The sequence below is a fragment of the Candoia aspera genome, chromosome 7 (assembly GCF_035149785.1).
Source record: "Candoia aspera isolate rCanAsp1 chromosome 7, rCanAsp1.hap2, whole genome shotgun sequence".
Classification (NCBI taxonomy): domain Eukaryota; kingdom Metazoa; phylum Chordata; class Lepidosauria; order Squamata; family Boidae; genus Candoia; species Candoia aspera.
The window spans coordinates 12,372,160-12,387,020 of NC_086159.1; the positions used below are offsets into that span (position 1 = coordinate 12,372,160).

Genomic DNA, 14,861 nt, shown 5'->3' on the forward strand with positions numbered 1-14,861 from the left:
ATATTTATTAATATGTAATTTTATAAGGCATTTTTATATATTTATTGTTTTAGTGAGTATTTTGTTGTAAACTGCCCAGAGTCCCTCTGGTGGGAGGAGATGGGGGTGGTGGTGACAAATTTGATAAATAAATAAATAAAAATAAAAAATATTTGGTCAAATTAGCTGGAAATTCTGCAGATTTCTTGACTGGAGAAGGCTGGCCTAGGGTTTCACAACATGAAATAAAGTAAGTCTCAGTGTGCAGTTTAAGACATGGGGAAATGAAATGCGCACTATTTCCAGCCTGCTTAGTTCCAGGCGGAACATGAATACCCAAAACTGAGCTTGTTTCTTTTAATCCCCCCTCCCCATTTAGCGAGAAGCCAAAAGGAGATGACCATCGAAGGCTTTACACGATACATGCTGTCAGAAGAGTGCAGTTTATTCAAAATGGAGAACAAAGCGATTTACCAAGATATGAGTTTCCCGCTGTGTGATTACTTCATATCATCTTCACACAACACTTACCTTATCCAGGACCAACTTATAGGGCCAAGTCATCTGTGGGGCTATGCCAAGTATGTACTACTCTTGAGGGAGGAAGAGAGGAGGGATGATGGATGGGTGTATAAAAGAAAGCTGCTTGAAAAATAACAGCTAAAGCAAAACCTCAAATCCAGATTAGAATAATCAAAATGATTACCCATTTTATTCAAGTGTTCTTTTTCTCTATTCTAACCATGACAGAACCTTGATTTATGCAGTTACGTAACCATTCATGGAATATGAACTTGGTATGTCAGTGGGATCTTTATTTGATACCTTGCCATAATATCTAATGCTGTTATTTGAAATAATATACTTAAGTGAGTTGTTATTAAGACTTTCTTAACTATTCCTTTGATTTTATTAAGTTGGAGCCAGATTTAGTCACATTTTCCCCCATTGAAATCAATGGGACAAGTAAGTCATAACTAACAAGTAAGTCAATTCTAATCTGTTTTAATTTGATTTATTTCTGACCTGTTTGAATATTTCCTGTACTGGGTAATTTATTGATTAATATTATATCCTTCTCACTGAATTGTTAGTTTTAGAATACTGTTCTGATCTAACAATTGTAAATTTCTTTGCTTTGTGAGTAACTTTGTTATTGAAATGTTTAATTATATTTTGAAGCATTATTTAATATATTGTTACTGTTTTTAAAGATGAATGTATCACTGATTTATTACTGTGAACATTTAACTTTTATACATACATACACACACATATATACACTGTACTACTGTATTATATTTTTGTGAGTTGTTTAATGATACACACACATTAATGTTATTGGGGATTAATTCCTTTTGCTGCTGATTGTTTTTGGTCTTATGATATTTTTGTTAACTGTTATGTAAACATTTTCAAATATGATATATCTGTAAATGTATATATAAATAAAATTGACACTGAGGAACTCTTCCTGCATCAGATACATTGCAAGGTTGTGATTCACTTCGAAATTTTGAGGTTTAATATTATTTATCTGTAAAATTTAACTGACCACCTGAAATGAGCCATACACTAGGCTGCTTCCAGAGTTTAAGAAGAGAAATAGCATACAAATCAGGAAAATTAAAATGAGATTTATTGTAGCCAAACAGAAGACTAAAGGAATACTCAGCTTGCTGAATTGACTTGTTTCAATTCAATGTAGAAATTAATTAATTAAATAAATAAATATGACATCATCATAGCAGATGCATCATAAGATGATACTGACAACTTCACTGGATTTGCCGCAGCCAACCCATTAATGCAATTTCTTTGAGGAGTGTGTGTTCCTGAGCACACTTTTTCTTTGCAAGAAGCAACAGTTAGATTAATTAATCAATCAATCAATCAATCAATCAAATTTATTAATGCCATCAGCTTTCAGGAGGAAGGATCTGTTCTTGCTTTAGGAAAATAAACAATTCACCTACTGATCAAGAAAGGTAATCTGAATTAAGCTAGAGACTTTAGAAAGTCAAAGAATCACGATTTCCATTATCAAAAGAGACTAAATGTGATGAAGAAGAGCAAGCATGGGTTTCACAGGCAATGGATCTCTAGTAAGCAGTCTTCAGACCATGCCTTCTGAGAGCTGTGGTTAGTTAATTACTGTGGTCCTGCTTTCTGTGTAGCCTTGGGCTTCTGGGCAATGGGATTTGGAGATGCATGGGGAAGATGCTCATACTTTTCTGATCCTAGACCTATGTTTATTTCTTCATGGTTTGGAGAATGGACTAAGAAAACTGGTGGACCTGGAAAAGTCTAGAGAGGGGTACCTTTTTTTTGCTGAAACATAGTAGCACCTAAGGATATTACCTCCAAGGACTTCTGGTCTGAAAACATGAGAGAAGACCTCTGAACGGTTTTAGCACGCCCATATTTAAAATCTGATTTTTTTTCCCTGAAGCTTACACTTTCTATAGGGAATCAGGAAGGATTCTGAAATGGGCACTCCCAATTTAAGAATGTCATAAAACCGACTATAGTAGTGTTCTGAAACTTTGGGTCTCTGGGTATATTGAAAAAGATGGCGCACCAATTTGAGTTCTATGAGTTGTAGTTCCAAACATCTGGAAGACACAAAGTTGGGAAAAACTTACTTAGAGTCTTGCATTTTAGTCAGTAGTATCATCACAAAACTCACCAAGGACACTGGCATTTCGTGCAGCTCAATTACTTTATTTCTGGGAGTCAGTCAGATCTGCAGACTTCAATTCCCAGAATTTAAAGCTACTACTGAAAATTAGTGAAAATTCAGGGAGCTGAAATCCATACATATGGAAGGTATCAGCTTGGGGAAGATTGGATTCTCCATTCAAATCTTTCCTGGGCCACAACGCTCAACGAATTACTTTGGTCAAGTTACTGTTGTGACTTTTATCTTCTGATATGAGGATAAAGTTGTTTAATATAGCCTCCAATTATTTTGAGGAAAGGCTATATATGATGGTACATCAAGGCCATATCATGTTTCGTAGCTCACAAATAGGGGCAATCCTCAACTGGTGGAAATTGTCAAATACATCATGCTTTGAAAATAAAGATGTAGAAACTCAGCAACATACTGATCTGCATGCACAAACAGTTGTGACAGGTTTTGGCTTCTACATGAAAATGAGCTGTTGAAAAAAAAAAAAACCTGCAAATTATAAAGCAAATTCTGATTTACTGACCAAAGATTTGTAAATCATCAAGCCACATTCAGGTTCCTGACCAATTACGGACAGCATCAAAACAAAATCAAAAACACCAAAAAATCCAGAATGAGTTCTAATGAATAGGATGCTAAAATAGGATGTTTTGTTTTGTTGCATTACTTGAAACCCCCCAAACACATACTTTTTCTTTTAAAAGTTCCCTTAGAAGGGGATGCCGCTGCGTGGAAATTGACTGCTGGGATGGGCCAAATAATGAGCCAGTGGTTTATCATGGACATACTCTGACAAGCAAAATTACCTTCAAGAATGTCATCAATGTTATACACAAACATGCATTTGAGGTAGGTGGTGCCTATGTTGACCAAAGCAGATGCAACTGTCCATAAGTCATAGAAATGAATGAGCACAGATGGCTTCCTATCCCATTTATGTAACTGTCCCCCCTATGTGTTACTGCCAAAGGATGGAGAGAAGCCTCAAGCTGTTGGGCTTTAGACATGCTTATAGGCAAGGGCTGGAAAGGGACATAAAAGGATTTGCTCTGTGGGTCTTGTCAGAGGCAACAAGCCATCCCACCACTGGCATTTGATTGCTTTATTTATATAGTGCCTTATAACAGCTCTGAGAAGATAGCCTATAACAAGTAATAAAGCAGGTAAAAAAGCCATTATAAGCATTAGAAAACAGCAAAATATAGGACAGTCATAGAAAATAAAGACTAAGAAAGATTAACAGATCAGGTAGAATAGCAAAATGACTTTTCCTGGTACTTAAACAACATGTATTATAGTATGTGCCAGCAAACGTTCAGGTAACTTGGATCCCAACTAAGTGATTAAAGATCTAGGGTAGATCTGGTTTTTTTGTTATGTATATGTGCTATATTTCTGTAGTTATTTATTTAAACAACGTATATGGCTGCCCATCACATTCTCACAACTATGGGCAACTAATAGTACATAAAAAGTCAACACTGAAATCTCCCCCCACCAAAAAAAAAGTAAAGTAATTAAAATGAAATGAAATGAAAAAGAACTATAACATCAACAAAACCATCAAAACAATATGGAATATACAATGCATCAAGGGCCAGTAAAAAAACAACATTTCTCCCTCAACCACATGGGTTAGGATCACTTAATACAGTATCCTGGCCCTAACGCCTTGAAACATTTCATCTGTATTGCTTTAAAATTCTTCCAAAATACACAAAAACTCATAGGCTTACAAATGTCTCCAGACAAATTTCTCAAACAAAACTGGGAAACAATGAAAATGCAAATCTTTGAAGGATTTGGATTTATGGAATTATACATTGCTGGGTATGTGCTTGGCTGTAACCTAATCAATGACAGGGTCATACCTATTAGCATTTGTGGATATTCAGTGCAGGTAGTCCTCGCTTAACACCCATTTGTTGACTTATGACAGTGCTGAAAAAACTGACTTAAGACTGGTCCTCACACTTACGACATTTACAGCATCCTCCTGGTCACATGATCACGATTTGGGCCCTTGGCAACTGGTTTGCATTTATGCACTGCGACTGGTTGCAGTGTCCTGTGGTCACGTGATCACCAATTTTGACCTCCCGGCCGGCTTCTGGCAAGCAAAATCAAGGGGGAAATATGATTCACTTAATGATCACATGGTTTGCTGAATGCCAGCAGTGATTTGCTTAACAACCGCTGCAAAAAACTTCATTAAATCAGGTCGGATTCACTTAATCACCACTTTGCTTGGCAGCCAAAATTCTGGTCCCAGTTGTGATCGTTAAGTGAGGACTTCCTGTACACATAAATATTATACAAGTATATGATCCTACTACATATGCAGTGGTGGAAGACACCGAAGAATTCTACTTCAGCTTGTAAGATAACACCATCCAGAAAAGACATGAGATGGGAATGCAAACATTGGAAACATCTGGAATTACTTGGACAGGGTAAACACAATCATTCAAAAGAGCACCTGATGGAGTTTTGCAAGATAATTCTCTGTCCCTGCCAGCACCTACTTCAGGCAGCCTAAACACAGACTCTGTACCTGTACATCACTGGACAGAAAGAAAAAGGAATATAATACTTACATAAAACTATATAATTATATAAAACTATATAACAGGAAGCAACCGAACATAAAATGGAAAAGTAGAGTTTGGTCAACCGAGACACCTCCAGGGACAGAATGTGGAACAGATCATGAATTGACATCAAATATATGGCCTAAATTTAGGATGTTAAAGAGAGCAGGTGGGCTCGGAGGACCTACAGTTACAGTTACTCAACATACGGCCATAAGCACATTTATGCTTAACTCAGGCAAAAGGAAACATGAGGAACTGTGGGAAGAGTCAACAAACGCGGTGAAAATGGAGACAGGAAAAACACTTGCAACGTTTCAGAGAGGAGAAGATCTAGCCGCGTGCTGAGCAAAGTATCAGAATTGTCAGGGAAAGACAAAAGATGCAGTCCTTGAAAAAGATGAATGATGACCGAATGCAGGTTGCAGTAGCAACCCAGAAAGGACAGGGAAAGAGATCTCAATCAGGAATGACAGAAGATAACCAGAAAGGGAAAAAGAGATATCTTGTTAAGCAGGCCAGAGAAATTGTAGGAGAGTTTACAGCTAGCTAGGAATACTCAAAAGTAGTTGTAGAAGACAAATAAAGACAAAGGAAATTTTAAGACTCTATGGAACCCCATTAGGAATCGGATTTTAGAATGATGGAAACATTTGTGAAAACAAAATGCATCCATGAAATGAATCCACTAGAAAGGATTGTGTGTACGTGCCTTCGAGTCAGTGTTGACTCCTGGCGACTGTCTGGACAAGTCTCTGCAGTCTTCCTTGCAACATTTTTGGATGTGGTTTGCTCTTGTTGCCTTCTTCCTAAGGCTGAGAGGGACTGGCCCAAGGTCACCCAGCCGGCTTTCATGCCTATGGCGGGACTAGAACTCTCCTACTACACCTGATTGGCTCTTGAGCTGAGAGAGCGGGACTGGCCCAGGGTCACCCAGCTGGCTTTCATGCCTAAGGCGGGACTAGAACTCTCCTACTACACCTGATTGGCTCTTGAGCTGAGAGAGCGGGACTGGCCCAGGGTCACCCAGCTGGCTTTCATGCCTAAGGCGGGACTATAACTCTCCTACTACACCTGATTGGCTCTTGAGCTGAGAGAGCGGGACTGGCCCAGGGTCACCCAGCCGGCTTCATGCCTAAGGCTGGACTAGAACTCACGTTCTCCCAGTTTCTAGCCTGGTGCCTTGACCACTACATCAAACTGGCTCTCATGTAATGGACAAGTTATCCAATAGGAAAACATGCAAATTAAATGTTCCTTGAACTATTTAAAGTTGCAGAAGAAGAAACAGTTAAAGTGCTATCAGCTGTATATTAACAACTGTGGAACTAGACTGTGTGGCCTACAGATTGGAAGGCTCCATATATCCTGAGGAATGGAAATGCAAGGTAATAGCGGCATACAGTTTTGGAACCCGCCCCCCAATTCCCCAGCAAGTCAGCGTGCTATCAATTGTACCACTGCACTAATCCCTTACACAAGCAGTTTCGCTTAAGGTTTTACAAAGAAGAACGAAGCCATAGGTGGAGGAAATGCCAAATGAAAAGGCAGGGTTCAGGAAAGGCATTTACTGTAATCACTTCAAAAAATTTTATTTGGGAGCATTACTTACATTTGAATCAGTGTTCTTCAAACTTGGCAGCTTCAAGATGGGTGAACTTCAACTCATGCTGGCCAGGGAATTCTGGGAGTTGACGTCCACATGTCTTAAAGTTGCCAAGTTTGAAAAACACTGATTTAAATAATACATAATATAATAAAATACAATATAATGTAAAATACGGAGGACATAAGATCAGATATCTAACATCACAGCAAGATATTATAATAAGAACATTTAACTTTGCTTCATTGATAACAAGGCCTTTGACTGTGTAAATAATGCTAGAATTGCAACATAATAAGACTAATGAGTGTGCCAGAACACCTGATTACGCTTGTGAGGAATCTTTATAAAGAACAAGAAACTTGTGTAAAAACTGAGTTTGGAAAAACAGCCTGATTCAAAATAGGGAAGTATATAGTCCTTGTGTTTATTTAAATCATGCAGCAATTTGTTATAGTAGGGTTAAAAGCAGTAAATATACAGACAATGGCAAAGTGAAGAAGACTTAGGCAAACTCATTCAGCAAGTAAAAAGTGAAAAAATGAAATATCTGAGTTAATGTTAAATATTAAGAAGTCATCCACACGGCTATCTGCATCTTTTGTGAACTTACGGCTGACTATGAACAGACGAAGGTGGTAGATGGTTTTATCAATTTATCTATAGAGATAAAGAAGGGCAGTGTGCTGAAGTAGTAAAGAGATTAATCCTAGGGAGGAGAGCAATGATAAACATAGACAAGGTGATGAAGGATAAGGATATTGTTATGACAAGCAAGTTCACCATAAATAAAGCAAGGGTCTTTCCGAGTGGTGATGTATGGCAGTGAAACATTTAGAAAGAGCAGGAGAAAGAAGATGGATGCTTTCAATTTATGGATTTGGAGATGAGTACCATGGAATGCAGGAAGAACCACTCAATTGATCTTGGACTCAAGGGCTGATGGTTTTCTTGAGATGGTGGTGAGTTAGCAGAAATTCACATTTCAGGCATGCGAGAGATGGGCTAAAACAACTCTGCATGGCAAGAATGAGGTAAGTGAAAAAAAGATAAAGGTAACAGATAAGGTGGATAGCCAGGATTAAGAATTTCCTTGGAAGAGCTACAGATAGTTGTCAGCGTGAAGTCAAAATGGCAGGCATTTGAGTGGACAATTGCTGCCAGTTAGACTGAATTTAGGAACACCAAACTAAATTGTGCCATTATCATACCAGTAATCTTAATGAACTTTTATATTTCATCCCACATTAAAATCTGGAATTTTAAGTTGACTATTCAGTCCTGTAGGACATAAATCAATACTCTTGCAAGCAAAGCATCCTGCTGCATCCTTCCCCATCTTGAATAATGCTAGATATAATTCTACAAAGGTCTGCCTGCAATCAATACCTCATGGAGTACTATGGAATTGTAAACCACCGGTTAGGGGATAGGATGGTCTTCCTTATTTTTTTATATATATTATTTTGTTAAAATTCTTTAAAAAGGAAGATAAAAACTAATGTAAACTAATATAAAGTAAGAAAAAGAATAGAAAAAAAGACATCAAAGAGAAAGCTAAAAGTGCAAGAAAAAAAAGTAAAAGAAAAATAGAAAAGAAAGAAAAAAATACAAAGAAATAGCTTCTAATATTCTTTACAGCAATTGTAAGTACAGTTATAAATTTACCTCTTACTCTATAGTTACAACATGACTTTCTTCTTTCTATAATCTATCCTATCTAATCATCAAAACCATAAATCATAAGTTCACTTTTTCTGTTTCACACAAAAAGTCCATAAGGTTGTTCCAGTCAGCAATAAAAGTAGATATTGTCTTTTCTCTGATCAAAGAAGTCAATTTGGCCATCTCAGGAAGTTCCATCATCTTCACCAACCATCCCTCCATTGTGGGTAATGCCAAATCTTTCCATCTTTGTGCATATAATAATCTTGTTGCAGTTATCATATTCAAAAACAAAGTTCCATGACTTTTTTCCAGCTGTTTGTCAATCAATCCTAAAAGAAAAGCCTCTGGTCTCAATTGTATAGTAATCTTTAAAATCTTCTGAATCAGTGTATGTATTTGAATTCAAAATTTTCTAGCTTTTCTACATGTTCACCAAGCATGATAAAATGTCCCTTCTTGTTCACATTTCCAACATAAATTTGAAGTGCCTTTACACATTCTAGACAATTTCTCTGGCAACATATACTAATGGTACATCACTTTATAAAAATTCTCTTTAAGAGTATAACACAGTGTAAATTTCAATCCTTTCAACCACATATTTTCCCATTGTTCCATCTGTATATTATCTCCAAATATTTTAGCCCACTTATGCATTCTTTCACTTGTTCTTCTACTTCAGATTTCAATAAAAGTTTTAGCAAGTACATGTTCATCATTTGTACACAATTCTATTTCAAACTCAGTCTTACAATGTTCAAAACCATAAACTTTTTTGTCTACTTTAAATCTTTCTAATAACTGTAGATAAGAAAATCATTGACAACCAAATCACTCTGCCATCAGTTCTTCTCTTGATTTTATTTTGTATTCCCTTTGACAAACTTCTAGTATCTCACAATAAGTTAGCCATTTGTATTTGCCTATTATTTCCTGTCTATAAAATGCTTCTTGCGCTGAGAGCCACAAAAGTGTTCTTGGGCACAACCTGGGTTTGTATCTATTCCATATTCTCAAAATGGCAGGATGAACTTCCTTATTTTTAGAAATAAATCAACGTAAACCTCTTACATGTTTTAGTAGTAATATCTTTATTTTGGTCATTGACTTACATAACATTCACAGATAAAATTACAGCTGTCCCATTGTAACAGTAATCTAAGCTATATTTATTTATTTATTTATTATTCAAATTTTATTACTGCCCATCTCCCCCAAAAGAGGGACTCTGGGTGGCTCTATACTACATATACTATCTACTATCTACTATCTACCTATATACTATCAGAAATGCCAAAGATTTAAATCACTAGCACGAACTATAAAATTGTTATACTAATACCATTAAGATGTTAAGATTAAGGTTATAAAGACAAGAGTGAGTATGGTAGAAATGTATACAATTTGGATAAAACAGTGGGGTAATAACTAAATATAATTTAAAATGGCTAATACAAAACATAAAATCAGTATATCACTAAATCTACATTTAATATCAATATTGTAACTGAGAACTAGAATAGGGTGGTGTAAAATAAAATGGCTTATAAAAAGAAATGGCAATAACACAGAAGGCTAAAGAGCTAAAAAACCCACAGTGTATGCAAATTGATAGGCATAGTCTTTGTCAGTCTCTACAGGTAGTCCTTGACTTATGACCACAACAAGGATGGAAAATTCATCATTAAGCAGTGCAGTCATTAAGTGAGGCACCATGTGATTGCACCCGATGTTATGACATTTTTGCAGCTGCCTTTAAGTGAACTATGTGGCTGTTAAGTGAATCACATGGTCATTAAGTGAATCAGGTGGTTCCCCATTGATTTTGCTTGTTGGAAGCCAGCTGGGAAGTTCGCAAATGGCAATCATGTGACCCTAGGATGCTGCAACCATCATAAATACATGCCAGTTGTCAAGTGCCCAAAATGTGACCGCAGAGATGCTGTGATGGTCATAAGTGCAAGGACCTGTCACAAGTACCTTTTTCAGTGCCTTCAAACAGTAGCTAAATGAATGGTCATAAATTGAAGACTAAGTGTATATGTTTTGATTATGTGGCACATCCTATATACCTGTTAAATTTATTTTCAGGCTTCAGATTACCCCATTATTTTGTCACTGGAGAACCACTGCAGCCCTCCACAGCAGGAAAGGATGGCAGCTCATATGCTCGACATCCTCCGTGATACTTTGTGTACTACAACCATTGACAATTCTATGCCAACTGAGTTACCCTCCCCAGAGGTAAAATCATGTGCTCCTTCTTCCTTAGGAAAAACAAAACTTGTGGGTGAAAGATATTTCTTGGGTAGATCTGCTAAGGTTTCTTTTTTCCCGAATAAAAACTGAGTTTGTGACAAACTGACCCGGGAAAAGAGAGATGGCGACACCCATTCTGCCTCCGATCAATGCAAATCTGGTTCCAAGTACAGGTAGTCCTCGCTTAACGCTCACAATTGGTACCAGCAACTCCACCCCTAAGCGACTTGATCATTACGTGAGACATGACATGACCATAACTTGCAATTTTACTGCTGGCTTCCCCATTGACTCTGCTTGTTGGAAGCCAGCTGAGAAGCCTGCAAATGGCAATCATGTGATGGTGGGATGTTGTGATGGTCGTAAATGCCAGCTGGTTGTGAAGCACCCGAATCTCAATCACTTGACCACAGGAATGCTGTGATGGTCATAAATGTGAGGACTGGTGGTAAAGTTACTTTTTCAGCGCCGTTGTAACTTTGAACAGTCTCTAAACAGGGCAGGTTAAGCAAGGTCTACCTGTATCTCCCTTCTCCTCCCACCACATCATTTCATTTTTATCTTCCAGTTTATTCTGGTGTCTATATCATCAAGACTATGAGAAGACCAATGCTTTTAATGGTCTTCTGGTACTATGGTCAATTGCTAATAGCGCTGGAGTAGGGCTGGAGAAATATTCAAAATCTCCCAATCAGCAGTGAAATTCACTACCTGGCTTTGCACATTACCCTAAATGATAATTTGCCTTTTTTTTAAGGTTTTGTTTGTTATGTTACTCCAACCGTTCTGGTTTTTAAACCATGGTTTAGGACAGGATGACCAGCCTTGTAGGCCATTACAGCACTCCATTTGCACCTCCTAGAACACCTCTGAAGTGGACAGAGCCAATTTTTCAGCGCATTTAAGGGAAGGACTGGATATTTGGGGGATGGAACTGAGTAAAATGGCTGCTTTAATAACTGCAGAGGTTAAGGCATCCATTTCTCCTCTGAAACTGGATCATTAGTTTTTCCTTTTGTTTTGGTGGGAGGTAAGGGGTAAAAACAGATGACTGAAGCCTCTGTGAGAAAGTTGCCCATCCCTGTTTCTTCAAACAGCAGAAACAATATAAAAGAGATTGTTAATAGTCATCCATTTCAGACCATGCAGCCTAAGCCATAGACAGAGAAAAAAGTCTCACTCAGGTCCGGGTCAACTGCTAGGACTATATGGAAAGATCCATATTGTTTTGAGGCAACGGTTTTGAAGAAGTTTGTCACTGTTTTCTTCAGGGATCTTTTTTCAACTTCCCAATCTAGTCCACAGCCCTGGAATACCCTGGTGGTCGCTTCTGCAAATATTAAGTTCAACTCTGCTTAGCTTTTCTGAGACCTAAGTTGGCTAGATGTTGCCACTTGCTGAGAGAGAGATGTTTGCAGACTTTTTGATAGGTTGTGGAGCTCACATATGTGGTTTGATAGCTAAGGGACTGAGATGCATTGTGTCAGAGATTATATGACAGTTGTGCTTATTGGTGTTGCAACAGCATTATTTGAGTTTATTGACATATGCATCCCGTTACAGGCATGTGTGAATTGGTGCAGAGCCATGATATCTTCATTTGCTTGGCTGCCTTGGGACTGATTCAGTGAATATTTGAGACATCAGAGCAGTCCCTGGCTTGAATGCCAACATGTGAAAGGCCTTTTGAGTTTGAAAAATCTATCTGGATGATGCACAATCCCTGTCCTGGTGCAAACTTACACAGACCAAATTCACATTCTGTACTAAGCCATAATGTGGTTTTGTTTGCTACTTAATATGATGAGTGAACCTGTTCAGTATTTGCTTATCAAGTATTTTCCTAGCATGGAAGGTAAGAAACTTAATTGTCATTGCCATTTAGTTTTGTGGCTTACTGTGCTGAACAGATGCATCTTTCCCCCCCATAGCAATTGAAATTCAAGATCCTGATCAAGAATAAGAAAGCTGGAACACTAGAAGAAACCCTTCAACGGAGGGGTGAGAGATATCAGGGCCTGGTAGAAGAAACTGAAGATACCATGGAGTCAGAAGATGACCTCGATGATGACAGTAATATACGTCTGGTAAAGAAATCACTCATTCGGCAAAAAAGCAAAAAAGATAAGAAGGTAAGCCATCCTGTACGACAACGCTGCTGTGATACTTTAAAAATAATAAAACAGAAATGGGGGTTTTCTCAATAGTTTGGAAGCCTGTTAGGCTTCCCTGGGCTAGCTGGGCAGGAAACTGCAACAATGGACTTCCAAAGACATGGAAGTCCTGATGAGTAGATTTATTGAAGAAAAACGAATGAAGCCATTACAAAAGAATTCCGGCCACTGTAAGCCATATTTGTAATGCAAAAAGGGTTCAGATTTTTGAGCCTCCTGCTCCCATCAATGCAGTATAATGAGCTAGAAGCCACTCTCCTTCGAATGGAGAGATTAATTCTACTAATTTCTTGTTTTGGCAATGGACTGGTCTGGTATCAAGCTGTTTATTGTGACCACAGGAGAACTGGCTCTTACAAGACCATCTTGACACCAGTGCTTGAGTATCTTTTCTTCCTACAAATGTAGGCAACCTTTTCTCAACTGGTCGCCACACTTGGTCTCTAAGTTTAATAGCTGGAGGCATCTCCTAAAAGAGAGTGAGGCCAGGAGAAAATTGCATTTGGCTTAATTTAAATTTGAGATAATCAAAATTTAGTTAATTATATACGGTTTACCTGATACAATTTACATGTTTACTAAGTTGCCTCTTTGGTCAAACATTAAAGTGATAATCTGATGGGATATTTCCGAGGGCACCAACACCCTGAGGGTGCAAATTTTGGTCACCCCATACTCTAATGTTTGGCTTTGACTGGTTACTGCAAGTTTACTCACAAGGTAAACCACTGTTGCCAAATGTTCCTCTATCCAATGGAAGTAGAGAGTGTTGGGGCCAGCCTTGTGACTCTCCTCCTTCCCACTTGTTCAGTGGTAGTCTATATTAGTGCCATCAGAGGGGTAGCAAAAGGATGAAAGCAGCATTGTACCGTTGTGATGCAAGACCTGCCACTTTTGTACATGCATCGTGATGTCACATTCATTTATGAAAGGGGTGGAGGTTGTGGCGTGATGGCATGTGCAACACTGCTCTTGTCATTTTAGCAAAAGTAGCAAGCTCCCACATATGTCCACACTCTATACTATGCAGATACAACTAGTCAGTAACTGTGTACATTTTGCAGCACTGAAAGACTCAGTTTCTGATCCAATGTCCTCTCCTGGTGCTTAAAGACAGCAGAGTGAATTCTGTCTTTTGTGTAACAAAATATCTGGTGCTAATCTTCACATGTACTGAACGTGTCCTCTATCTTTCCATTAGTTACAGAGTCAAAAAGGAACATCTTTTTTTAAGCTTGCGCACCAGCCTGAAAAAGGACATACCTGCTTTAATTGCACTGGCACTTGGTCTAAAGCACTTTTTCCATATTATTTTCAAAGCGTCTGCATCCCTGCTGAACTAACTCCATTCCAACCACAGGGACATTAACAAGTGGCAAGTCAGACTTTGCGTCCTGAAGTCATAACCCTGCAGTGAATAATGCAAAGACGCATCCAGACAATACATGTGGTAGTGACCTACATGGCACTGGTTTCTTAGTCTGGCTGACACTGCACTATGATGATCCCCAAATTATTCTACTCTTCTGCTTTCTCTTTCGCACTTTCCCCCATCTGTCTTTCATTCACAGTCTCTCTCACTCCGTCTTCTCCCTTGCTCATTCACCTTTCTCTCTGTCTATAACTCTCTTGTTTGCTTCTTTCCACTTGCATCTTTCTACTCTGATTCATTCTTTCACTTGCTCAGTCCTTTTTTCCCTCAGGGATATCCACCAGGTATGGTCAAAAAAGTCAAGATGGCATCCAGGCCTGTGCAATTGAAGCTCCATATATGTTTTATGTGCAATACCAACCAACAAACAAAAAGGGTGGTGCTTCAATTCCACGGTCAAGGCTGCCACCTTGACTTTTTTGACCATACCCTGGGGCAACCTTTCTCTACTTTTAGA

General features: G+C 38.2%; 1 protein-coding gene across 1 annotated transcript in view; it reads left to right on the forward strand.

Moving 5' to 3' along the window:
- Window positions 1-14,861, forward strand: part of LOC134500901 (1-phosphatidylinositol 4,5-bisphosphate phosphodiesterase zeta-1-like) — a 50,380-nt gene that overhangs the window by 17,683 nt on the left and 17,836 nt on the right. The window contains exons 4-7 of the mRNA XM_063308378.1: window positions 359-560; window positions 3,379-3,523; window positions 10,631-10,783; window positions 12,730-12,930. Of these exons, the coding sequence (XP_063164448.1) occupies window positions 359-560; window positions 3,379-3,523; window positions 10,631-10,783; window positions 12,730-12,930 (701 nt within the window). The remainder of the gene's footprint in view (window positions 1-358; window positions 561-3,378; window positions 3,524-10,630; window positions 10,784-12,729; window positions 12,931-14,861) is intronic.